The sequence below is a fragment of the Trachurus japonicus genome, chromosome 14 (genome assembly GCF_045865225.1).
Source record: "Trachurus japonicus isolate A0001 chromosome 14, Traja_1.0".
NCBI classification, from domain to species: Eukaryota; Metazoa; Chordata; class Actinopteri; order Carangiformes; family Carangidae; genus Trachurus; species Trachurus japonicus.
In genome coordinates, this window is record NC_140920.1 from 17,476,717 (window position 1) to 17,503,415 (window position 26,699).

Genomic DNA, 26,699 nt, shown 5'->3' on the forward strand with positions numbered 1-26,699 from the left:
TTGATTGATTCTTTCTTTCTTTCTTTCTTTCTTTCTTTCTTTCTTTCTTTCTTTCTTTCTTTCTTTCTTTCTTTCTGTCCTTTTCTTTTTTCTCTCTTGTTTCAATCTTTCTTTCTTTCTTTCTTTCTTTCTTTCTTTCTTTCAACAATTTCTTCAGCTCATTCAGCATTGCTGGAAGCATTCACACCATTTCCATTCTTGGAAATGTTTTTTCTAGTTATTATTCTATTCTAGCTGCATGTTGTATTTATAACCCACAGATAAACAGATACACGTGGTATCGGATCGGTGCCTGTGTAACAGATAGAAAAAGGAAACTACACATTTTATTAGGGTCCGGGCAGCTAAGCTGCCGGGACACTATTGTATTCCTAGGAATTCTTCTTCTTTAGGGTCCGGGCAGCGCAGCTGCCAGGACACTATTGTATTCCTAGGAATTCTTCTTCTTCTTCTTCTTCTTCTTCTTCTTCTTCTTCTTCTTCTTCTTCTTCTTCTTCTTCTTCTTCTTCTTCTTCTTCTTTCTTTCTTCTTCTTCCAAGGAAGTCATACTTCCCATGGGCGAAAACTCACCAAACTTTGCACAAAGGTTCAGTCCCATGCCAGATGCACTCAACTCCAAGGACATGTGCCCCCCCCCTCCTAGGGGGGGGCACAATAAGCGTTTAAATTTAAAAACTTTAAAAATTCCTACCAAACCAACGGTAGATGCTACAGTGTTGAAACTTCACCACAATGTAGCCTCAATACTGCTGAAACTTTTGTCCACTTAAACTTATTACAAATTATGAAGTCCATCACTCTGTTTTTTTCAATAACTGTAAAACTTTTAAAATGTATCTCCTCCCACAGTTTTTGCTCAATTGTCACCAAACTTGCTACAGAGCATCTCCAGACCGTCCTCCACAAAACTTGTTTCTCGGATTTTTGATTAAGCAAAAATTGAGCCTACAGTGCATGAAAACGTTTGACTGTAAACAGTACTGTAAACATATACCATCAAATTCTTGCTAAATACATTTTCAAACTTCCTGAAAAAAAATGAGAATATTCTGGAGTCATGGTTGATGAAGTTTAGCAAATATCAGAATTTTAATTCAAAAACTGAATTTTTGAGAACATTTTGAATTCTGCTCTCATGGAAACAACTGCAGTCAATGTGAGACTGGAATTTATAAACATCATATTTTCTCTTATGAAGCAAAACACGTATCATTAAAAACAAATCACCAACATTTCCATGCTGTCAAGATGCAATTTATGTATTATCAGATTTTTGTTTAGATGACTGAATTATTGACATTTTGACCATTTCATCACAACAGCTGCCCGGGCACTGGCTCACCTGAGTGGATAAATGAAGCTACACAGCAGGTCTTGCTACAAGCTAATTAGCTCAGCGAGTTAGGAGCTGGTTCTTGGTGTCAGAGATTGTGAGTTCGAGACCCAGCAAGGGTGATGATGACAGATCAAGATGTCACATGTCCTCAAGCTGTTTTGCTGTCTAAATGCAATTTATGTATTAACAGATTTTTGTTTAGATACTTTTTGAAATCTGCCTTGACAACAGCTGCCCGGGCACTGACTCACCTGAGTGGATAAATGAAGCTACACAGCAGGTCTCTCTACCAGCCAATTAGCTCAGCGAGTTAAGAGCTGGTTCTTGGTGTCAGAGATTGTGAGTTCGAGACCCAGCAAGGGAGATGACGATGATGATCCAAATAGCTTGGACTGGACCATGTGCGAAAGCTCTTAACATCTTAGACTCATAGTAGATGTTTGAAAAATACATATCATTATTTTACCTCAAAAACTGATTTTTCTTTTTACTGTGGTTTCAAATCTGCCTACACGACAGTGAATGGCTTACTCAATTTGTGAAGCCACTGTTGAATGCCACTTGTCAATTAGCTCAGTGCGATAGACAACAGTCTTTGGTTCCCGAGGTTGTGGGTTCAATCCTCAACTAATGCAAATTGAACATTATAAGGTCAACTGTCCTGTCTTCCTATTCTCCTGTTTGTTGCTCAGAATTGCCTAAATTTCCCCAAAAGTAGCCCGGACCCGACCCATCGCTGCGCAGCAGCTATAATCTTTTTATTGTCTTGCTATGATAAGCACATTGGGCCACATGTTTATATGAAATATGATATAAAGTTGAGCTGTGTGTATATAGGCTCATAAATACAAAAGTTCCTATTACTCCATTACTAATTTATAGTGCACGTGCCAGTTCTTTTATTTAGTAAATTGACTGATTATCCCCTAAAGCAGTGGTTCCCGACCTTTTTTGGCTCGTGACCCCATTTTGACATCACAAATTTCTGGCGACCCCAATCAAGATGGGCCAGCTCAGATATTTTTATATTCTGCATTTTATTTGAACTAAATTTTTATTCAAGAAAGTGAAACTATGGAATACAGTTTTTTTTAATATTGAGTGTGGTGTGTTTAATCATAATTAAAAAGAATAGTAATTGGTTAAAAAAATATATCAGTAATGTTTATCAATTACTAGAGATTTCAGGTGACCCCATTTGAATTCCAGGTGACCCCACGTGGGGTCCCGACCCCAAGGTTGAAAAACACTGCCCTAAAGCTTACGTTAACACATGCATGCCCTGCTTTATCGGACAGAATATACAGCATTTTCTATTATTTAAAAAAAATGTGAGAAATTGATTTTTTTAAATTCTATTTACTTATTAACAATGAATTGTATACCAATCGTCTGCTGTAATTTCACAGATGCAGGTGCCGGTGCCGGTTTCCTCTCGTCCACGCGGTGGCGGTAGTGGTCCTCCAGCCGTCAGACAGACGCGACACAATAACAGCGGCAGAAGAAGCGGCGGCGGCCTCTGATTGGTTATCGCTAGGGGACAGAAGCTTCGGAGCAGCCGCCGCTACATCTTCAACTCAGGGCGACAACACCAGCGGGTTTCATCCCCTCTGAACCACACCGTCTCTCCTGCCTTCACGGAGCCGAACCGAGCTTTGTTTTAATCGTTTAATGTAGCTAAAAACTAAAAAAAAAAAAAAGCAGCGGAAACGACCTCTGCTGCGGAGTTTAATAATGTAGCGCTGCTTCCTCGGTCGTGTTGCTGATCAGGTGAGACGGACAGACACGGAGGTGAGCCAGCTTTCCTGCTAACGCCTTGCTGCACGCCAGCTAGCATCACGGTTTTATATCCCTGGTTTTATCTTTATTTTTTATTTTCTGGAGACACCGACTCATCATAAGAGGTGTAACACACAGTTAAAGCTGTTGTGGTGGCTGCTGGTGAGCGTAGCTGTCAGTGTGTGTGTGATGCTGGGCCTCTGTCTCCACTACACAAGCTAGCGGGATGACAGCCGCTCCTGGCCGGGGAGACTGGTTCATCTCTGTCATATCACACACTTATGGAGCTTTTAATGTGTTTTTCTTAAAGGACAGTACAGATATTGTGATAGTGGTGTGTCTGTTTTTACACCGAGCTGTGTCTACTGCACGTGACCGACTGTGGAAATTCCCAGGGTCCTGATTTTAATGTGCATATATGCAAATAATCAGGATAATGTTCTTCAAATATTAAGAATACATACAATTAAGTAAAGGCACAACCCATAAAACACTACAATGTGACTTTAGTTTTCAACATTGATAGGTCAACATAGAAAAGCAAGATGTTACTGTTGTGGTTACTTGAGATGGAGCTGATTATGTTTATGACTGAATTGTTATTGTCTTGTTTTTGTTTTCGAAGTGACACATTCACAAACCTAATTTTGTCCTTTTTATTGTTTCATAACTCAACATCATCAAAAACTAATGAAGACTGTGTTAGGGCTACAGTAGGTGTTTACAAGCAAAGCAGCAAATGCTTTCAATTCAGAAGTTGATATGAAAAATTACTTAAAGCAATTTTCAATTATTCCCAGTACATTTCTTTCAGTTACTAACAAAATTAATGAACTGATTGTTTAATCAGAGTTTGATTTGTGTCAAAATGTCATATTTTTTAAGATCTCAAATCATTATTTGCAAGGTAATCAGTGACTATTTTATTCCAGCTTTGAGTTGTGAGGATTTCTGTGGTTTTCAGATGGTTGGTCAAACAAAACAAAGACAGCTGCACACATCATTTTTGGGCTTCTGATAGTTTTTACATTGTCCTACATTTCTCACATTTTTCTAGCATTCTGATACAAATCGACAAAAAGTTGAAATCAAAGTATTAAGATTTTAAAAACGCATGCATCCTGCAATTATGAAGCTTAAAACAAATCAATTATTTTCTCTCCCTTTTCTTCACAGACCATCAGCTGCAACTTCTTTTGATTTGTCTCTTTGAGATCAACAGCTTCAAACTGGCTGACATGGATGAACAAAGTGTTGAGGTATGTAGCCCACAGGGAAGATAAATGTTCACCTCCTGAATGTTTGTCTGAAGGCAGGAGTGAGTCAATCGATGAGGACAACTCCTGGAGCCTCATGAACCTTACGCCATTTATAGAAAATATTTTGTGCGTATTTTAACCCTTTTAGCCACGATATCAAATCCTCTCAAGTTCAAAGGCGAGTGAGCACATCCAGGCTCAGAAACTCCTCCTTCAAAGTCACATTATTATTATATGTGTGGTGTGTTGCAACCGTCCTGTGCTGGTGTATGAATGTAAATGTATGTAAATTAGCTGGACTTTGATACATCTGCTCAGTGCACAGACAGAAACTGAAGCCCTCTGCTTGGGCTGTCATTCATGATAAAGGGGGAAAATAACACTGAGTGTGTCTGATACACTCTGAAACTAAAGAGGAATATATGATCTTCTTATTGAATCCAAATTTAAAAGAGGCTTTTCTGGGTGAAATATAAACCTACAGACTCTGGGTAAGAACCACCACAGTGACACAAGGCATTAAGAAATACCACATCATTTTTATCTGTTTTTAAAAACATTATCTAATGATATCAAGGTCTTTTTTTTGCATCAGAAACGTGACGACAAAGTCAAACAACACACATCAGACTTCAGAGGAAAACATTCAAATTAATAGTCAATGATCCAGATCTGCCTCAAAAGTTAATGGGTTCTTCTCCGACCTTCGTGTCGTCCTTCCATCCAGTGCTCATCAGTTCAGTCGTTTTTGCATAATGCCACAGACAGACAAACAGACATAACCTCCTTGACGGAGGTGATACAGGTGATGAGGTGTAGCTCTCCTCTTGATGTCACCATGGCTACACCTTGGTTTTTATATGGCACACAGCACTCACAGTAATAGGCGTGACATGAGTCTCTAGAGTAGGAGTAAAAAAAAAATATATATTTTATCTCTTCTCATGAAATGATTGAACCACAATTAACCTTTATAACAGGAAAAATGTGGAATAGGAAAAAAGGAATATGTCTGCAAACAAAATTATTCCGACTTTGCGGGCAATCTTGTAGTTGAATAAAATAAAATAATAATAAGACCAGAAACCCATGTTTCTTTGTTTCTGTTATTTCACATGAGGTTTTAAAGTAAAACATCAATAGAATAAACCTACTAAATGTTTTGAAACATACATCGTTTACTTTCTGCTGACACTCTTTGTAAGTGATGCTGATTGTTGTTTTCATCTGATCTTGTTTCTCTGCTCAGAGCATCGCTGAGGTGTTTCGCTGCTTCATCTGTATGGAGAAGCTGAGGGACGCTCGTCTCTGCCCACACTGCTCCAAACTCTGCTGCTTCAGCTGCATCAGAGTGAGTCTGTTCACACCAGGCAGAGAGTACAAGAGGCTCCTCTCACATCACCGCTCTCTGCTTTTTGACATTAGTAAAGTCTGTTAGTCGTGCACATCATTCGATAACCCACATTTCTCAGTCTGGGCTTTAGGGAAATGTGTTGTCGGTACGTTGACAAATGAGCCCAGGGCCGCGTTTCAGAAAGCAGGGTGAACAAACTCTGAGTTAAAACCTGGACTCACCCTGAGCTGTCAAACTCAGTGTTTTGGGTTTCAGAACAGTTTGTTCAATCAACTCTAAGTTAATTTGACCCTGAGTTCAGCTCGTGCACAAGGAGCTGAAAAGCCCTCATCAGTGGAACAGAGATAACATGATTCACCATGGCAACAAGCGAAAAAAGCCTTGACCCTCCTATTTCTCCACAGTTGAGTTTGACATATTTCTGAATGTTAACGCAGAATAAGAGTACATATTAAAAAAAATCAGTTCTGTAGCAGCTGCAAAAGGATGTGAGCTCTGATCGTTGACCTAGACACTACGTGGGTATTAATCGAAAACTAAACGTTTTATCTCAACATTCTACTTGTGTGTTTGTGCAGGTGCAACTCAAAAGGTACAAAATGAACTTGGCAGCAACTAAAGATGAAATATAGAAACATTGTATAATACGGTATAATTTTATTACTAGCAATAACAATATTTTTTATCCGCTGCATCCAACATGATATCATGAAATGTGATATCAGAGTCAGAACAACAGTGACAGCACCTTCGTTCACACCGATTGTGTCAAGATATGATTTTTATTAACCTGAATTTTTTCTGTTTGACAGCGATGGTTGACGGAGCAGAGAGCCCAGTGTCCTCACTGTCGGTAAGATAACACACACCTGCAGCACGCACACTGTGACACAACCTCACTGACTGGTCACTGGTTTTCTTGTAACTTAAATAAAATAATCATAAGTTGCAGCTGTATGGACTATTATTATTATGTAACATCCTTGGAAAATTTAAACAATATTTAGAAAATTTAAATTAGCATCACTTGTTCTTGTAAGGTGTTAAAACGTGTGTGTGTGTTTTTCTACACACAGGGCTCCGCTCCAGCTGCGGGAGCTGGTCAACTGTCGCTGGGCAGAGGAGGTCACTCAGCAGTTGGACACCCTGCAGCTCTGCAGCCTCACCAAGCACGAGGACAATGACAAAGACAAGTGAGCAACTCCCACGGCTCCAACCTCAATGTTATAGTGAAAGAGGAAAAAACACAAAACACAGATTTTAAAAAGCAAAATATGAAAATGACACAATATTTGCCTCACGCTCCCTGTGGTGTTAATGAACCCATCTCTCTGCTGAGATGCAAAGAAAGGCCAGAGCCTGAAGACATTTTAATACCACCATAAGGGTTGTTAAAAGTTTCCTAAAACTGTTTCCTTGTGTCTGACGATCCCGTTGTTCGATTCCCACAGGTGTGAGAACCATCATGAGAAGCTGAGTGTTTTCTGCTGGACCTGTAAGAAATGCATCTGTCACCAGTGTGCTCTGTGGGGAGGCATGGTAACGTCTCACATCTTGTTTTTCTAGATCAAGGCAAAGTCACAGACACCTCATAACCACAGTAATAACTTACTATTAACAGTTAGAAAAAGAGTGGGGCTGAATTTTCTATTTTCTACTGATTAGTCTGCTGAATTTGAACTCGCTAACAAATTATTCAGTGACCAGTGATACAAGACAACAAGAAATGTTCACATTGAATCTGGGAGCAGCAATTGAAAGATATTTTTCTCTTGTGCAGCACGGCGGCCACACCTTCAAGCCTCTGGTGGAGATCTACGAGCAGCACGTCACCAAGGTGAAGGAGGAGGTCGCCAAACTGCGCCGCCGCCTCATGGAGCTTATCAGTCTGGTGCAGGAAGTGGTGAGGACCCGACGTGTTGCCAGTTGCTTTGAAACAAGAGACAGCCAAAATCTAAAAAGACCAATGGCCGTAACATTTTCTGGGTTTATACACTCTGCTAGGAACTTGAAATCTTTCCTAATATTTTCTGTGAGATTTGTTTATTCAAGTGTTTCAAGTCAGACAAAACCTTTTTAAATGGAGGCATGGCTGTTGTTTCGTTTCCATCCACTAGGTGGCAATAACATGTTTATGTTTCAGCCGCACAAGCTTGAACACTTCTTCTCCTGTGTGTTTTCTGTGTGTGTGTGTCAGGAGAGGAACGTTGAGGCCGTCAGGGGAGCGAAGGACGAGAGGGTGCGAGAGATCAGAAACGCTGTGGAGATGATGATCGCTCGCCTGGACAACCAGCTCAAGAACAAACTGATCACCCTGATGGGTACGAGTCACAACTCACCTGTGTTTATGAGACAAAAGCACACTGCATGTAGCGATGAGCAGCTCAAACTGCTCTACTACTAGATTTTATTTTTTTCCTGAAATATTTAATTATCTTAAGTAATTTTATGTAATCTGGCAGATGTCAAATTAGGCTAAAAATCACTTTTCTTCTGCCGGTGCATCTGTAGTGAAGGAGGTAATTAAAAAAAAAATACAAACACCTTGTCTCTCCACAGTAATAATGGGACCAGCTGTCCTTCTCCCGGCTGCATGGGCGAATAAATGAATACGCAGCAAAGCGCTTTAGATGCAGCATGTGAGTTAAAAAGGAATTAAGGAGGGAATTAATTCATCACAGTGTGGCACCTGTGATAAATTATAATTTAAAATGAACGTTAAGAATAATAACATTTTTCAAAGGTGCCAAATATTACGCAAGCATGTGGCTGGTTATGTAAATGTCATGTAATGTCTGGATGTAACCTGAGAGACGCTGGAGCTGTAAGACACTTTAACAGATAGATGAGCTCATCAATGTTGTATGGTTCATGTCTGGAGGAAAAAAAAGAGCTCTTGTTGGCTTAAGACACTGGGACTGAGAATGTGTCTGAAGGTCGAGACCTGAACCTCACAAAATATTCAGACTCCACCGTTGAAAGCAGTGAGAGACGCCTTTTTATAGCAACGGGTAATGTACATATGAAATATTAATCTGGACTGAGTGGAAGCATGCACTCAGCGCCCACACACACACACACACACACACACTCACACTCACCAGCCTCCATCAGGGCTGACGTTCGGCACAAGTACACTGAAAATAGAAATGTGTTCCTCCCCACCAGGCCAGAAGACGTCCTTGACCCAGGAGACGGAGCTGCTGGAGTCTCTGCTGCAGGAGGTGGAGCATCAGGTTGGTCGTCTGCAGCGCCTCCACCGCACATCGTTGTTCTGTTTGTTTTGTAAATTAAGGACATTTTGGGAAATTTACTCTTACGTAGGGTTGCAAAATTCTGGGAATTTTCAAAGTTGGAAACTTTCCGTGGGAATTAACAGGAATGTATGGGAATAAATGGGAATAAATCTGGAATTTACAAAATTCGTGGTGGTTGTAGACATAATGAATGTGTGGCAAACAAACACTGCATGTCTCCAAAACTTATCAGGCAGGTTTCCAGGATGCCAAGTAGCCGACTCATTTCAATAATGAGAACCGGTGTCGAAAAGGGAAAAAAAGCAACAACAAAAAAACGATCACGGACTTCATGATTGATTTCCATGGTAACGAACGAAGCTTAGATTTTTCAGCCCTAGTTGAAATGTCATGTTTTTTAATTGTATTATTTTGCATGGATGTCTGCTTATGACAAAACAAAATATTTACATTTATTTTTGGATATGATACAGTTTGTTTAAATTACCCCCAATTTCCAGTTAATTCCCATAAATTCCCATAATTCCCATGGAAAGTTTCCAATTTTGAATATTTCCAAAATTCCCCCGCTTAACTTCCCATGGAAAGTTTCTGGAAATTTACTGGAAATTTTCCACCCCTTTGCAACCCTACTCTTACATTTGTGCTGTTAGTACGAATCTAGAGGCTGTGAACGAGGGGAGCAGCTCATCTGGCTCTGCACCTCTGATCCTCAATAACAACGCTGTTAAATCCACTGAGACTGAAGTGTCATGTGTCAGACTATCCGTGATGTTTGTACTCGTGTGTCGGCGGCGGCGACAACATCACGTTTTTTTGTGTGTGTTTGTGTCGAACAGCTTCACTCCTGCAGTAAAAGTGAGCTCATCTCCAAAAGCCCAGAGATCCTGCTCATGTTCCAGCAGGTCCATCGTAAACCCATGCAGTCCTTCGTCACCACGCCGGTCCCTCCAGACTTCACCAGGTATTCTGCTCACATGTAGGAAAAGACTTAAGTTAACGAATATTCTCACTATTCATCAGTTGATCGTTGTTACAGCGTACATGCTACAGCGTTACCCGGAGCGTGTTGTGTGTAACCATCCTTCCTCTGTGTGATTTCAGCGAGCTGGTTCCTGCCTATGACTCCAGTACTTTTGTTCTGGTCAACTTCAGGTAAATTCACTCTCTTACATTTTATTTAGCCCCATATAAATAAAAAATGGCTTCAGTCCGGATTTGACTGTTTTGGCAGCTGTGTGTGTGTCTTAGTGAATAATTAAAAGTGGGGTTTTCTGTTGTGGTCACAGACTCAGACAGCCCCTTCAATCTTTAAACAACATCTTGAAGTCCAGTTTAGACCAAACAGTCATGACGGGACAAAACAGTTTTAGACTGACGCACGGAAACGTCAACTCGTCGTCGCCCACGTCTCGGTCTGTTCAGTCGCCAGCAGCTGGTTTCAGAACAGAAGGAACGTCGTCTGTTTCCACATCCAGTCAGCTCAGAGCGAAGTCTCCAATGGTTGAAATGACAAAGAAAAACTTGGTGGATTGCTAAAACAGAATTACCCATTGGTGTCAATACAGCCAAGTTGTTACACAGTGCACAACAAATTCACAACCCTCTTGTTTTGTGATCAGTGCTGTGGCTGCAACTGTAGCAAATAGCTCACTATTATTATAACGGAACAAAGCCTGCGAGCTAGAAAACTCCAGCTGCTTCGCTCGGCTCACGTGACAAGCTTCACACAATCATACACGGCACGCCCTCTCAATGTGGCGCGCTATTTAAACTGCAAAATTTCCCCTTCTTCCTCTTTGCTGCCAGTGACACTGCTGCTTCGCGTCCTATTGCCCTACTGCCTATTGTTTACGCGCCACCTCCGCCCCAGGCCCAGCATCCACCTGCTTAACATTATGTCCTCATCACTTCTGTGTATATCTAATGAAATCCTATTCAGGGAGTGATGAACTCCAAATGTACACTGAAGCTGCAATTAACATTTTGAATCGTGAGTTGTCTGACTGAACTACTCGTGTTTTACATTTTAAGTATCCAGGTGTAAAAAAAAAACCCTGAGAATCCGCCGTTAGAGCAGCTGCTATGGAAACAATTCACCGCCTCGCCTAGTTGCATCAGTGTGAAGTGGCAGCTTTTTAAGTAGTTCCCAGTTCGGACCTTCTCGTCATGAATCTTTGGTCTGATGAGGCCTTTAATTCATGAGCCTGCAGTGTTTGTGAACAGATGCTGAGCGAACTTTCGCTTTTTACCTTAGTGCGGCTGTTCAGAACAAACACAAACTCTTTTTCCATAACATAAAGTTGGATTCATACAAACCATTTGAGTTTGACCATACCCCACCTTCAGGGTTATGAACACTTTAGATTTCAATAAACCACAATATGTAACTCTCATAAAATCATGTTGTAGCATGAACCTGCTGTAGAGTAGTGAAAGAGAGAGAGAGAGCGTCGGCCGTCATTACAACACAAATGATGGAGACAGTGGGTCTGATGGTTGTTGGCAGAGGGGATGAGCAGCACATTGAAGCAGATCCACCCACCACTGCAGCTTTTTTAAAGTTGTTCAGGGCCACAGCAGTGGCCCAGAAAGATAAAACATAAAAAAAAACAGGAAAGGAGGAAAAGAAAGTTGCTGCCATCACGTATTTGAAAGTGACTGAGAGCTTCAGATAGGAAGCATAATGTTGTTACAGCTGCCCGGTTATTGAAAAGTCTGATATGTGAGTGTGTTTTTGTGTGTGTGTGTGTGTGTGTGTGTGTGTGTGTGTGTAGCACCCTGAGGCAGCGGGCTGACCCAGTCTACAGCCCCCCTCTGCAGATATCTGGGCTCTGCTGGAGACTTAAAGTCTATCCAGTGAGTACACGGTTTCCTCTCTTCAGTATCTTTCCCATATACATATTCAGAAAAGCGTATTCCCCAAATGTCAAACCCCACTCAATATAAATAAATAAACATATTCGTCTTGAAGTGGAGATTTCAAATGTACAATAAAGATCAATACCACTCTTACTGTATATATGTCCATTTAAAATAAGGCCCCAGTCAGCAGCCTGTTGGCTGGGCGGAAAGACGGGAACAGAGTAACTGTTACTTGAGTAACTTTCTGGAGTCTGTCACATTACCTGAGGTAAAACAGTCAACAATCAATTAAATTCAGTGTGATGTTGCTAATAATGGTAAATAATCTGAGCACATGAACAGTTTCACATATTGAGGAGTACAAAAAAAGTCTGTGTCCAGGTTTAAATGTGAAGGAAATAATCTTGTATTTATGATTAATGGTTTATAGAAAAACAAATCTAATCTGATGCTACAAAGGTAAACTATAAATGTGTTACATGTTATATGATGATAATTAAAACATGAGTTTACACATAAACTCGCTCTGTTTCTCATTAATAGAGAATAATTAATGAACTGTGTTTTGAACCACGTACACACGCTCTACCACACAGTTTTTCCACATTATAATGAGATTTTATGTTTCATGTTTTCATTGCACAGTGCACATGTCTCTGTCTTAGTAACGCTCAAAATGTGTTTCCTCAGGATGGAAACGGTGTGGTCCGTGGAAACTACCTGTCTGTGTTCTTGGAGCTTTCTGCTGGACTCCCCGAAACATCCAAGTATGATCATTTTATTTTCTCACAATAAATCTCATTTTTTGTCTCTTTCTGTCAGACCACACATTTCTCAACCAAATTTTCTCTATATTTCTCCTTTTTATTTAAGATAGTAACAAAATTTACAGTAATAATGTCCACAGTGCACCATAAAACTCATAAGTAATTCTCTCATAAAAGATGCAATTCTCATCATTGGATGTCAACAGCCTTTTAAATGGAGTTACAGTCTGAACACAAGTTCTTCAGGGCAGATTTACCACATCACTGATTATTTTGCTTTGTTTTTACTCAAAAAGCAGGAAACACATTCTCACTGTTTGTTTTCTTAACGTCAGGACACACACGGACAATTTAATCATTTTGGGCCAAATACTCTCAACACCAAAATCTGAATCTGCTCAGATTAAAATCAACACGTACAGAGCCAAAGCTCTAAAGTCTTCCACAGTATTTATTCATCCTTTAACACCTTGACAAACATCTGATTCCTTCTCCTCACACCCTGTTGTGTGTTTTCCTGATGTCATGGTGTCTGTGTGCAGGTATGAGTACCGCGTGGAGATGGTCCATCAGGCCTCCAGTGACCCCACCAAGAACATCATCCGTGAGTTCGCCTCAGACTTCGAGGTCGGTGAATGTTGGGGCTACAACCGCTTCTTCAGACTGGACCTGCTGGCCAGCGAGGGATACCTGAACATGCAGACCGACACACTGGTCCTCTGGTGGGCTCACACACACACCATGTAGCGCAGGCTCACCTATAGAGAGCCTAAGCGGAAGCAGGAAGTAACGGTCGCCACGGGACCTCAATTCGGAAAAAGTCTCCATGTAAGTGAACGGGAGTCAAAGTTTTATTTCGTGATCCGATTGATTTGTGCCATGAGAAAAAATATGACCTCTACCTGTTTAAAACATCGCGTTTCAGGCCGAGAAATCAGCAGTTTGTTGTAAAACTATTGTAGAATAAAATTCTGAAGAATCCGTAACCTGAAAGACTACAGGTCGCATTGGTGACATCACACTCCAAATGCCGCCCTTTCCCGTGTCAGTTGGTGACGTATTTTTTGTGGGACACCAGATCTGTAGTCTGTAGAGCAGTCTTCACACAAAATACATTCTTCCGTTGCCGTTTTACGATAAACTTTTTGGCATGAAACATGATGTTTTAAACAAGTAGAGGTCATATTTTTTTCTCATGGCACAATTCAGTCGGATCACGAAATAAAACTTTGACTCCCGTTCACTTACATGGAGACTTTTTCCGAACTGAGGTCCCATGGTGACGTTACTTCCTGCTTCCGCTTAGGCTCACCTATTAAAAACCAACAGGTCTGTTTTCACTGGGTAACACTGTGTCACTGGTTTCCATGTGTTGTGTGCAGCTACCAGGTTCGCTCGCCCACGTTCTTCCAGAAGTGCAGAGATCAGTACTGGTACATCAGCCAGTTGGAGTCGGCCCAGAGTGGCTACATACAGCAGATCAACAACCTCAAAGAGGTGTGTGTCTGTGTGCGTGTGTGTGTCTGTGTGTTCTTGTGCTTGTATCCTTGTTAGAAATCACCTGTGTTTTTTTTATCATTACATTTCAAGCCCACAGCCTCTCAGCGAGCTGCAGGTGCCTCCGTCTCCACAAACTCACGTTGCTGCAGCGTACTTTAGATCCCTGGGGAGATTTTCCAAATACCAGATGTGTCAGAAATGCACAGACACACAGGTTAATTCCATTTGATGTGAAGGGGGCGAACATAAAAACGCAGTGTTTGAATATTTCATTCAGTGCGAACCTTTTAAACAGCTTTACTGAAAAGCTGGGAGAAAATGAAACAGAATGTAAATGATTCTGTCAGACACGGCGAGATGAGATGAATGTTAAGATACTTGAAAAGATAAAAGAGGATAAACTGAAAGAGGAAGTCACACTGGGCCTGCAGGAAACAACTGTTTTGATAATAAGTCTCTTGATTAATATATTAATGGTTTGATCTATAAAACCTTTAGCTGTGACCGATCTGTTGACTGATTCATGTTTCTGTTTTTCAGAGGCTGGCCATCGAGCTGTTTCGCCGTCAGACGTCGCGCAGCTCCTCGCCTCCGGACCTCCGGCTCGCCGCGGGCACCACGGCCTCTGAGCGGGACCCTCGCTCAGTGAAGAGCAGCGACGACGACATCCAGGCCACTTTGACCAACACTAAAAAAGCAGAAGACGAAGAGAGGACGCAGCAGGATGACTCTAATGTAAGGATGGAGTAAAGTGCACTATACTGTAGCTCACTGCATCTGTACAGGCCCCTCATAGAGCCAGATCGAGAGGTTTCATAGGATATATTGGTAATTTATCAAAACTAAGGGGTCTCACGGTGTGCTATTGAATAACCAGAGAGAGGTGGATCTATTGTGTGAGGTTGGCACATGATTTTGCAAACCTCACAGGGAAATACACAAAACCAGTGTCCTGAAAGTTTTTAGGTTTAGGTTTTTATTATTTAGCACACATTTAAACTCAATGGTGCAAGGAGGGAGCAGCATCTCTCTCTCGTCTTTATCTCTAACTTTATCTTGATGAGAGAACTTCTTTCAGTTTGTTTTAATGAGTCCAGTTCAGTTCTGTTGGTAAACTGAAACAAACGGGTGTTTATTTCCTCTTGTTGTTCTGCAGCTCAGTAGATGTAGAAGTTGTTTTTTCATTGAGTGGAAAGAGATGCTCTTGTGGGACTGGTCACTAGCTTGAAATGATTTGTTCACTTTTGGCTGAAACTGAGAGGCTGCTGACCCTCCGCGTGTGGATCGACTGGGGACATTGTTGTCAAAATTAATTGTTGAAAAAAATCAGATAGTTTTTCATAGATTTTAAGAGGGAGAAAAACATAGCTCCACTGAGAGTAGTTGAAAGGAAGTCATTGTTTCAGAATCTGTCATATCTCTGAATGACAAAACGTCACTGTGTTGTTCAGGAGCTGTCAGACGGAGACTTGGAGGTGGACTGTCTGACGGAGGAGGAGGTGAACCCTCTGGACGGCAGCAGCACCTCAGGCAGCTCCACGGCAACCAGCAACACGGAGGAGAACGACATCGATGAGGAGACGATGTGAGTCGAACTTCTCACTTTCTCTAAATGTGAAATTATGTCGATGTTCCAGAAAATCCACCGTGGTTGATGACGAGAACACACAGCTTTAGTTTCTTTATTCATCTGCGGTTTTACCTTCTTATTTTTCCTTTAATTAATGTTAATCAATTAGAATTAGCAGTTGTATAATTACTGAAGACTTCGCGTGTCTGCGTGTGTTTGAACAGGTCGGGAGAAAATGATGTGGACTTCATTGGGAACCTGGAGACGGAGGAAGGAGAGCTTCCCGATGACTTGGCTGGAGCCACAGGTGCGATTCATACAACAATATTAAGTTATTCCTGGTGATTTATTACGCTATTCACATGATATCCATCCCATCATTGAGGGTTGTTTCCCCTCTTGTGCAGGAAGAGATTCGATCTTGTGCGGAGAAGATCTGTCTCTCTGTTCATTAGCACATTCTGTGTCTCACTTGTGTCGGCAGAGTTCAACGGCACTGGATGGAAATAAAGTCCAAATGAAATTTTCCACATCCGCGTAACCTCAAGGGCTCGTGTGACATTAATGTGACATAAATTTTATAACCTGCACCGTGTCTTCCAGGGTCTGTACAGTCTCTCTCTCAACATCGCATGCAGCCCAAAATTTATTTATGACTCCGTTGTGACTGCACACACTCATCCACCCGGTGTCAAATTAACAGAACTGCAAAGTTTGTTTGTTTTTTTTCCCCACTGCCGCTACGTTACCATGTGTTGAGACAGATCCTCGTTTTGGCTCATGAATTTTTTGAAAAGCGACACATGAGAGTAGAAATATTTTTAATGCGTCCAAGAGATCAAGACAAAGTGAGGAGATCTTAGTGTGAAAACCAGCCAGTAATGATTTACATATTTTTCCGTGCTGAGCTGTCGCATGAGGAAAATTAATATTTCTGTTTCCTGAATCAAAAATAAAGTCTGTCAGTGGGAGTTTGACAGGATCCTGCTCCAAGTGTTTTAGTTCAAGTTTCTATTAACAGTGAACAACACCAAGAATCAATAAATTATTATTTTAATTATTAAATGCATCGCGGTTTCCCAGAAACAGAAAATTGTGACATCACTGTAAATTGTTTATTTCATCCAACCAAAATACCCAAAGACACAGAGGAGAGGGAAAATAACAAATCTTCACCTTTTTTTTATATATATATACTGTATATACATATTTATAAAACTGGAACCATCAGATACTGAATATTTGTCTGCAGATAAAAACCCTGTTCTGTCTTCATCAGAGGCAAATAAAAGCCTCGGCTAAATTAACAGAATCAAATCTATTTGTGTCGTCTGACAACTGCAGAGCCAGAGCACAGTGATAGGAGGACGAGGCTCAGAGCAGCTCCTTCACTGTGTTTGACTGTGTTGGTGTTGAAAGGCATGAAGAGGATGAGTCACTGTTGGTGCACTGGACCCCTCGCGGCGTGCTGATATAGAAACACTCGGTGTCTGCATGTGTACATGTGTGGAGGGGAGGGGTGTGTGTGTGTGTGTGTGTGTTCACTCTGTTAGAGAGGAGAGTCATTTTTCAGTTCCTACAGTGTAGAGAGTATTTACATTTCAGTTTTCCTATGATGCTAATTCAGCCAAGTCCAGATCTGTTGGTATGTTTTAATGCAGATTTTAATGCAGCTAAAAATGAAAGTAACAAAATCTGTCATTTGAAAAACTGAAAGTGTTTGTATGCAAATGTTCATAGAGCTTCACTATATGGGAAGGTATGTATATATATATATATATATATATATATATATATATATATATATATATACACACTGTATATTAAATATAATATTTCTGTCTGGCTTAATTATCCTCTTCCATTTTCTTATTTTAGATTCAGCTAGTAAAGAGCTCATGGTTACAAGTCACAAAGAGCAAATCTGTCAAAAACAGTTGAAACAAAATCATAACTCATAATTAATCCTCACTTTATATCACGTAGTCATATTGACTGTACATCTTTTACCACTACAAAACAGCAGTGTGTGAAATCAAAATGACAACTGGCCAGCTATTAACCTCTGAAAAATTTGCATGAAAGTACTGAGGGTAAGATTTACATAGAGTAGTGGATGAGGACAAAACAAACTTGAATAAACCTTTAATTTCATGACATCACACAAAAAGAGAGTGCTGCACCAGTTTGTCTGTAAATATAAGCAAACAGTTGTGAAGACATTCACAAGGTCATAATCACGTTTTAGAGGTCAGTGAGAGTTTTAACCCAGTCTGGTCTGAGCCGTAACCTGCTGCTCCATCTCCATTCTTCTTCCTTGTCTGCAGGAGGATCCAGCTCCAGTGTGCGTTCCCTACACCGCAGCGCCGCTGCCGGCCGTAGCACCAGCAGCAGTAGTAACGGTAGCGGCTCCGCTGCCTGCAGTGCCGTTGGGCCGGGCAGCAACAGCCTCCTGGAGATCGACCCGGTGATCCTGATCCAGCTGCTGGATCTGAAGGAGCGCAGCAGCGTGGAGTCTCTGTGGGGGCTTCAGCCTCGGCCTCCCGTGTCTCTGCTGCACAGCCAAGGTCCGTAAACACAGCTAACAACAAATCATTGCAGCTAAACTGAGAATCAATACTCCAGATCCCACACAATGAAATCCCTCCGGAGCTTCTACAACCACTATGTCAGGCTCATCTTTAAAAGGGACACACTGACATCGCTGCTTTCACTCTGCCCTGCACGTTTCAGGAAATACTCATGCATTTCTGCATTTAATTTCTCTCCTCACAACATGAAATCATACCATCGTACCCAAATCTGTAGGAACCTCAGGGATGATGGTCAAAACTTCTGCTACTGTGAACAGTTAAGGATGTGGAAGATGAAATGATCTCCAAAAGGCATGAAGTTACAGATAACACATTCCCTTTACATTTTCAACAATTTAATTCATTATAATTATAATGAATTAAATTATTACAATTTTCAAAATGACAGAAAAGGAAAAGGTTTGGGCACCGTGCGTAGTGAAAACCATCACAGCGTGTAAATAGCTTGTCTGACACCTTGGTCAAAGTTACCTGAGAGCTCAAGTCTCCTGGGTTTCACATTGTTTTCCAGGGCGCTGCTTTGTTTCCCTTCTTCACTCTAAAATTGTAGAAAGCAAAAATAAATAATACACTGATATTGCTTAAAATATTGCAAAAGAGTGTTTCATTTTTAACTTTTGGAGATCATTTCATCTCCCATTCGCTTAACTGTTCACATTAACAGAAATCTTGACCAAGGGTGCCCAAACTTTTGCATGTCACTGTATGAAGTATACACTGTCATCAACGTCTGACATGAAGCTGCTGTGCAAACCAGTGGTTACAGGCCATAGTATGATGATGTAAAGTGTTTAGTAGAATATGCAAATAGAAGAAAAAAAGTATGATTCGCAGCTTAATGCAAGATTAGTGACTTATTAAAATGAAGGTGTGTGTCTGTCGTGGCTGGTTGGCAGCATAATGTTAGGGTTAGAGAAATGCTGGCGGTTTGATTCTCGATTTTATGACATCATGATGATGATGATGATGATGATGATGATAAACGGAGCTGATTTTACTCCTTGAGCAAAGCACAGACGTCCCTGTCCCTGTTCCTGTCTCTTCCAGCTCACTCTCACTCCAGGAAAGAGCGCGAGCGGCGGCCCCAGGTGGTACGACGATCGGCCCCAGACTCGGGGGTCCTGATCCGCCTCAAGGCTCAGATGGCGGAGGTCCGCAGCAAGATGTCTGATGTCAAGAGTCAAGTTTTGGAGGCCCGGGGGCCCACGGAGCTCAGGCCCGGCCCTTCGGGGGCCTTCGGCGTGGAGGACGTCCCCTCTCACCACGCCGACCCAGAGCTGTCGGTGTGTCGTAAGCCCAGCGAGCTGGACCTCCTGGGGAGAGCAGCTGCGGCGCGGTCCCGGCCCTGTCGCCCCGGTGAGGACTCGACTGTCACGCTGCTGATGCTGCTGATGCTGCTGATGCTGATGACGCTAAGCCCCTGCTGCTGTTGTAGTGCTTTAGTGTCACTGTGTTATTTCACAAACAGGAAGATTTCCCTCAAATCAGCAAATCCCTCTCATCATCTAACTGCTCACAGTCTCTCTTTTTGAAGAGGTGAACTGAATGTGTTTGTTTTGAGTTTCAAATAGATGACAAAAATATCAATATCAAAAAAACTGCCCCTGATTTCCACGACAGTGTCTGCTGGTGTGAAAATCATTAACAGCTGAGACCAGGCTGACAAAAATTATCTGTAAAACTTCACTTTACCACTGAGATCCATCGACCTCCAGACAGAAGAATATTGGCAGAAGAAAAAGAAACACAACCATCTTAAAATAATGAAATTTCTATCATTCATTCTAAATCTAATAATAACAATAATAACAAAAACAGTATCATCAAGCACATTAAAATGACCTGTTTAACTATTTCAGGCCTTATATATCATCCCTGTAGCAGCTCTACACACTGAGAACATATGATCATTTACTAACGTTACAGGAGCTTAACAAACATTGTTTTTTAAAAGAAGCACTGTCACACTGAACAGTCATATTCTTATTTCACTGTCACCTCGATTGTTTTTATACCTTTTATTTCATCCCCATTTAAACATTGAACAGTGAATTCATATAATATTTATCATCAGGTCTGTCAGCCAGTCTGGCTGTGAATAACAGGGAACAGATTCAACAGAGGTTTTCCAGTCACAGATGCTGCTGCGGCAGTCGCAGCTCAACGTCGTACCACAGGAGAATAAACACCACAACCACCGCTGCCCGTTTATCACCGTGAAACTGTGGAGATGCATCAAAAACAAACAAAAAAAACAGAAGGGGCTGCGTTTGTGCTCCACTTCGACTCGTTCTCCTCAAACATCAGACCCATGTACATGTATGACGTTTAGGCGGTTAAATGGTCAAATGATATTTAAACATTGTTATCAATTTCTGTTCCCAGTAACAATGCCAGGTCACCAAAAAAATGAATGAATTGTTGTAGGGCTGCCCCCAAATAGCCAACCAAAATTTCATTGGTCGATTGGTCGCAGGAATAAAAAACAAACATTCTGAGTCGTGTCTTGTCAAAATTAAGTCAAAATCAATATGACTGAACTGTAATTATGGCTCGTATTTTGGTTTTTGTATAAGATATTAAGCCAATGCAGGTGATATTTGGACCAGACTGTAGAAGACGAGGCTCACAGTCTCATGGTAGCAGGAGTCTCTGTTTTTAATTTCATACCAGTGAACGATTATTGGGTCATGAGAGATGAGATGTGTGTTTCTGTTTCTTTTTTTTTACTGCGTGCAGCGAGAAAATCTCTCTCCCCCGTCCTGGACAGTGGCGGCTCTCTGGTGGTGAAGAGGAGGAGTCCTGAGGAGCTGGAGAAGGAGCTGAGAGGAGCAGAGGCATCTCCAGAGCTTAGCCTGCACCCTAAGGAGGGGCTGGGAGGGGCTGAGGGTCAGTTTTTTTTTGCCATTTGCAGTGAGCAGAAAAAGCTAGAAATACAAAATGTATTTAAAGCCCCTGTACAGACTTTTCATTTAGTGTTGATTTTGGCGGCCCCTGTGGACGAAAGTGGTGGTGTTTTGCCAGAACGAAGACTGCATTTCCCACTGTTGTGAAGACTTTGTCTGGCCGGCGCGTGTAGATTCGTTTTGGAAACGTCGGAAAGAAGATGGGCCTTGCTTTTTTCTTTTTTTTAGCAGCGTAATGTATCTATTCGTATCGTTTCGTCAGTGGTCCGACCCGACCATGCCTTCCAGAGGTATAGAATTAGACTACCGTACTAAGAAATAGCGTATCTTCACACTGATGGGCTCATTTGCTGTTGTGGGTAACAGAGACACATCAGCAGAAACCAGAGACTTTTGCGTATCCAGTTAAAAGCTCCGTACAGGGGCTTTAATATCACTTCAAAATGTGCCAGCAAACAGCAGATTCAGTTGTGTGACTTTGCTCCTGTCTCTCCTCCAGGAGTCCTGAAGTCTGACAGCAGCCAGGGGCCCCTCGTGTCCCTCGGCAGCTCGTCGTCGTCGTCGGAGCAGGCCTCCTCCTCGAAGCATCAGTACTCGGTGGAGCAGCAGCTGTACGGGGCCTCGGGGTCAAAGGACGACATCTTCTCCTTGAGCTACATGACCGGCAGCAAGAGCTGTGGCAGCAGGAGCCTGGGGTGCGTCACAGAAACTCTGTTTCACTCAAACTGTAACAGAGAAAACACTCTCACAGTCTCAACAAGCTCCTCTGTTTGCTCCCGCCACAGGGCCGCCATGTTGGACTGTGAATCTGAAAGCTCAGGGAACTCCCATCAGTCCTTGCTGGAGGGAGCCTCCACACAGTCGCAGTCAAATGAAGGTCGGTTCATGTTTTTTCTCTGGAAGTGCAGCGTGTGCAGGAATAAGGACACGCGAGGAAAAACCAGCAGGATATTGTTCCTAGAATTCATTTTAAGAGAAACAGCTGTTAAATAAATTATAGAAATGTTTCTTTTCCACTCTCCTCCTGATGGGAGTACTGAGCCGCAGACTATGTTACAAACCTCAGATACAACGACTTTAAAATAACATTTAGTTTGTTATAACTTATGTCCTGCTTTTATTTACCCACCACATGGTCATGGTCATGGTCATGTTATAACACATTTTAGATGTAAATCTGTTTGTAGGACAAAATAGAAATAAAAAAAATGAACTAAAATTGCACAGTGAGAGTCTGAACTGGTTCCAGTTGTCTCATCCTGTCTCGTCCCGTCTGTAGATCCGTCTCCCTCCGTCCTGGTGGCAGCAACGAGCAGCGACAGCGACACCGAGGACGAGGCGCTGCAGAGCAACAACTCTCGCTACGACAACCAGACCCCTCCCTGCACAGGTAACAACACACACACACACACACACACACTCATGATAATCCTTATTATTCTGGCTTTTGATTAAATCGGTCAACTGTCAAAGGTCAGAATCAGAACGGGTTTATGGCCGAGAGGTTGTGACAACACGTACAAGGAATTTGACCTGGTGGTGTATAAAGCAAAACACAAGTTAAATAACATAAACACATAATAAAGAAGAATCTATTTCATCTTCTCTCGTCCTCTTCTTTTAAGTAGATATGATGTTGATTATAAAAGTGCCCGTCTAATGTTTATCATTTCCTGAAAACGTGAACGGTGCCATTGATGATGATATTTCTCTGTTAGCATCTGTATTTATTTATTTATTGTTCCTACACACACACACACACACACACACACACACACACACACAAGGTGCTACCTGTCAAAGACGGTGGCCAAGACTTTATATCAGACACATCTCACACATGGGGCAGTGAACTTGTGAAATTGTTGTTATTTCAGTGTATAGGCGTCATTACAGAGAACACATCTGCTGAGGCACCGGTGGGATTTCACACATTTCTTTAAACCCTCGTTTTATACTGAAATATCATGTCACACTCTGTACACTGTACTGTATGTCCACTGGTTATGTGAGAAAAAGAGATTGGCCATATTAGCGCAGCACAAACAAGTTTTGATCTCAACACTGACATATCATCACAAGAATTGATTATTTTCATTATTTATTAATTATTTACATCCATAAGTTAAATAGCAACATTTCAGTTTATCTGAATTTGTGTTTCTTTCCATTTGAAGCCCAGTATTTGCTCTGGTTTTGTTCTCCACCAACTCCTCAGGACTCTGTAGCACCTGTATGTTCACCAGCTGTTAGCAGACAGTTGGTATTTATTTACAGATGTTTTTAGAGATTATCTTGCGAGTGCTTATAGCTGAGATTCCACTGTCTTATTTTGATCATTTTCTCCATCTTGGCCGAGGGTCAAAGGCTCATAGTGATCTGTTGACTTCTTTCCACACAGTTCTCTCTAGAAGCTGTGGATAAGTCACTACGGACGCCGCCTTTTATGTCATGTGATTTATGTTTAATTTAAAAATAGTGATGATAGCAGCTTGTGTCAACAGGAAATCAGCTGTTTATACAGTGTAATTGTAGGTAATTTCTCCCTCTCTCTCTTCCAGGAGAGCAGCTTCTGTCTGATGACATGAGTCTACCTGCTGACAGGTGATTCCCTCTGAGCCTGTCAGACCTGGCAACCCGCTGCTTCTTCCTCAGTGGCCACACCGCAACGCAATAACACACACACGCTAGTTACACAGATCTGTAGAGTAGAAGGTGCTTGTTTTGCATGAAGTCAAAATGAAGAAACTTCAACATCCACATCGGCCATAGGTTTGCGTAGAAACAGAAACGCTTCTTTTGGTGAAATGACGGGTCAGTTCATTAACAGAGTAACATTAGAGTCATTAATGGGGTGTAAATAGAGTGAAACAGCCCTTTAACCCCCTCTGCTGTTTTACCAACCACTTTAAAACTAAACTTCAGTTTTATTTCTGTCTCCACTCGCGGTTCAACTCCTCAGCGTTGACCTAAGAAGTTTGATGTTTAATTTCTTGGTCATCAACATTTAGGGATGCGCTCACTTTCACGGTCAGTTCACTGAACACATCAGAAGTAAACATGATTACCACGGCCAATAGCGCAACGACTGAAACTCAAAAAAATATTGAGGGCATAAAAACTGTTGCTTTTATTTTGTAAACCTGACTGAACACACTTGACCTTGACTACAGGGCATTTAGTCACTTCAATCAACTTTCAACACAAACCTGTTACCTTCAGTGTATAAATGCTTTTTGTAAATTTGACAAAGTCTTTAAAATATTTGCAAGAATCTGAGGATAAACTGTTGATAATAACTGGTAACCTGTCTATAAGAGCTTAGTGTTTTATAACTGCGTCCTGTTGTTAAGTTCGGTCTGTTTTGGCCTCAGCCTCGACACCAGAGTGATGGAGCCAAACTGACTCGTTTCATTCCTCCAACACTCAGTTTTAGAGACACTGCAGCTCGTCGGCTGCTGAAACTCAGTGCTTCCTTTTTCCTCAAGTAGCTTTTGTGGATATTTACGTTAAATGTCTTCACTCTTAATGACAGCCAGAGCAACAACTGCAAAATGTCTTCATTTGACATTTGAAAAGGCAAAAATAATCATGAAATCATGTGGTTTATAAAACAGCTGCTGCTCTGTGGGCTAAAACTTTGAAGCATGCCGCGACTCGGGGGCCATAACAGTGTCCACGTCACTGGTTTTGCTTTGATATCTGCTTGGACATGATGCTAATTATTCATTATTATTATTATTTTAATGTTAAGTTTAAGAAAGAGTTCAGCACTTTGGGAAATATAGGTATTCGTACACTAAATGTAAAGCTCTAGCCGGTGAGCGTAGCTTAGCTTAGCACAAAGACTGGAAACCGAAGGAAACGAGAGCTTCATCAAATGTTACCATGGTGACAAGAAGGTACATTCACACTAAATGCTGAAGGTGGAAACCTTTAGATTACACCTCAGTGACATCACAGCGCTTCTTCTCCATCAGCTCTCACTGACAGAGCGAACCATGTCTCTCTTACACAGAAGTCTTGACAGCCAGCATGACTAGACCCAGGGCCCTGAAACTACAGCAGGTAACCAGCGTTCAGCTTCAGTTAAAGTTTTACTAACACCTGAGCTGTCGCTGCTGTGATGCATCAAACCTCTACCGTGGTCCTTACCTGGTTCTGTTACCTCAGTCCTCCCAGTCAGCCCAGTAACAAGCTGCTGGCGCCCGCTGTGAGGAGACGACATCACACTGAGAGCGGATGAGGAGATGAGAAGTTGCTCAACAGCCTGAACTTTCTGCACTTTGTAAGACTGTTGATTTACTCATGGAGACGTACCTTAATTTGAAAGTCCATTAATAATTTAGATCAACAAAATTACACGTTGTACTCTTCTACAGTCATTAGTTTACATTGTAAATATCTTGGCTTTTAAGCTTGCTGTACTTGTGCCTGGAAGTGCATGGCTTTATTGGCTGGATTAATGGATTAAAAGAAGGAAGGAGAGTCCTGTTCACACTAAGATATGTGAGCTCAAAGTGAAACTGGTGTTCACAGTTCTTGTCCAGTTGATCACGTTGACCTTTCCTCTGTTAACCTCAAACCCTCTGTTACTGTCGCTTCACAAGTTCATGTACACGATGGCGCGGCGTTGAGAAACACTGTTTATTATTAACCTTCTCTCTTCTTTGTGCTGGTTGTGTCAAAAGCTGCTTTTTGTTTTTAATGTTCACAGACTGCACTTGGCATTATTTGGTGTGTACATTTCCTTTTTTGTGTAATAAATAAAATGTTTTACGATCCAGAAAATGACCTTTTCCTTGTGTCCTTGTGTCTCGCATTACATCTGGATCACAGTTGGATATAAAGAAGTTATCATTTTGATTTGTACAAAAGACGAAGTAACCTTATTCAAGCAGGAGGTCTGTGATAACAGACCACAGTATCTCTTCTCCCCTTAAAAAATAAGTCTGGCAAAAAACCTGAGGATAAGTGTTAGTGTAAAAACACATCTTGTGCCAAAAGTAAAAATGATATAAAATTAAATCGACTCAATTTCAGAGTAGTGTCCGTTAATGAGAACTAAATGGAGCCCACTTGTCGGTGGGGACTGGACGTTAACCAACATGCACCAATCAGGAAGCAGCAGGTCGTCCGTCGGTCTCAGTGTCTTACACTTGTGCAATAGTGAAATGATGAGACATGAATAAGTCTGATAAATGCTTTTTTTTTTTAAAAAGCAATACATGTAAAGTACATTCCCATCAGTGTTAGAGAGATAGAGGTCAAGACTCAAAACGACTACAATTTAACAAAATAACCACAAATGGACTCAAAACAACATCAAGTGATGAAAAATGACACAAAGGTCAATCATGTCATCGCTATTTGTTGGTCTAGTGGGCTGCTTTTGATATGTGTCCACAGTTACATGGAATTACAAACAAAATAACCATTTTCTAAAGCAAATGTATTATTGAAGAGAACAAGCTCTTTAAATGAGTCCTGACTACTCATTTAATAAAAAAGT

At 41.5% G+C, this 26,699-nt stretch overlaps 1 protein-coding gene across 3 annotated transcripts; it reads left to right on the forward strand.

The window, feature by feature from the left end:
• Positions 1–2,882: 2,882 nt before the first annotated feature.
• On the forward strand, positions 2,883–25,974 carry trim37 (tripartite motif containing 37). Of its 3 annotated transcripts, none has more exons than XM_085798191.1 (25): positions 2,883–3,127; positions 4,292–4,374; positions 5,624–5,725; positions 6,541–6,581; positions 6,805–6,921; positions 7,180–7,267; positions 7,509–7,631; positions 7,926–8,049; positions 8,897–8,964; positions 9,825–9,949; positions 10,090–10,140; positions 11,763–11,844; positions 12,541–12,617; positions 13,160–13,339; positions 14,000–14,114; positions 14,658–14,852; positions 15,569–15,702; positions 15,912–15,994; positions 18,015–18,254; positions 19,329–19,637; positions 21,021–21,170; positions 21,687–21,882; positions 21,973–22,064; positions 22,467–22,577; positions 23,749–25,974. In XM_085798191.1, exons 2-25 carry the CDS (start codon positions 4,354–4,356, stop codon positions 23,793–23,795), a joined length of 2,871 nt encoding a protein of 956 aa, XP_085654317.1. In that variant the 5' UTR covers positions 2,883–3,127; positions 4,292–4,353; the 3' UTR covers positions 23,796–25,974. The 3 variants fall into 3 exon arrangements, with proteins under 3 accessions (XP_085654317.1, XP_085654316.1, XP_085654315.1); XM_085798190.1 differs by having other exon boundaries at positions 21,949–22,064; positions 23,749–23,974; XM_085798189.1 differs by having other exon boundaries at positions 3,031–3,106; positions 21,949–22,064; positions 23,749–23,974.
• The last annotated feature ends 725 nt before the right edge of the window (positions 25,975–26,699 follow it).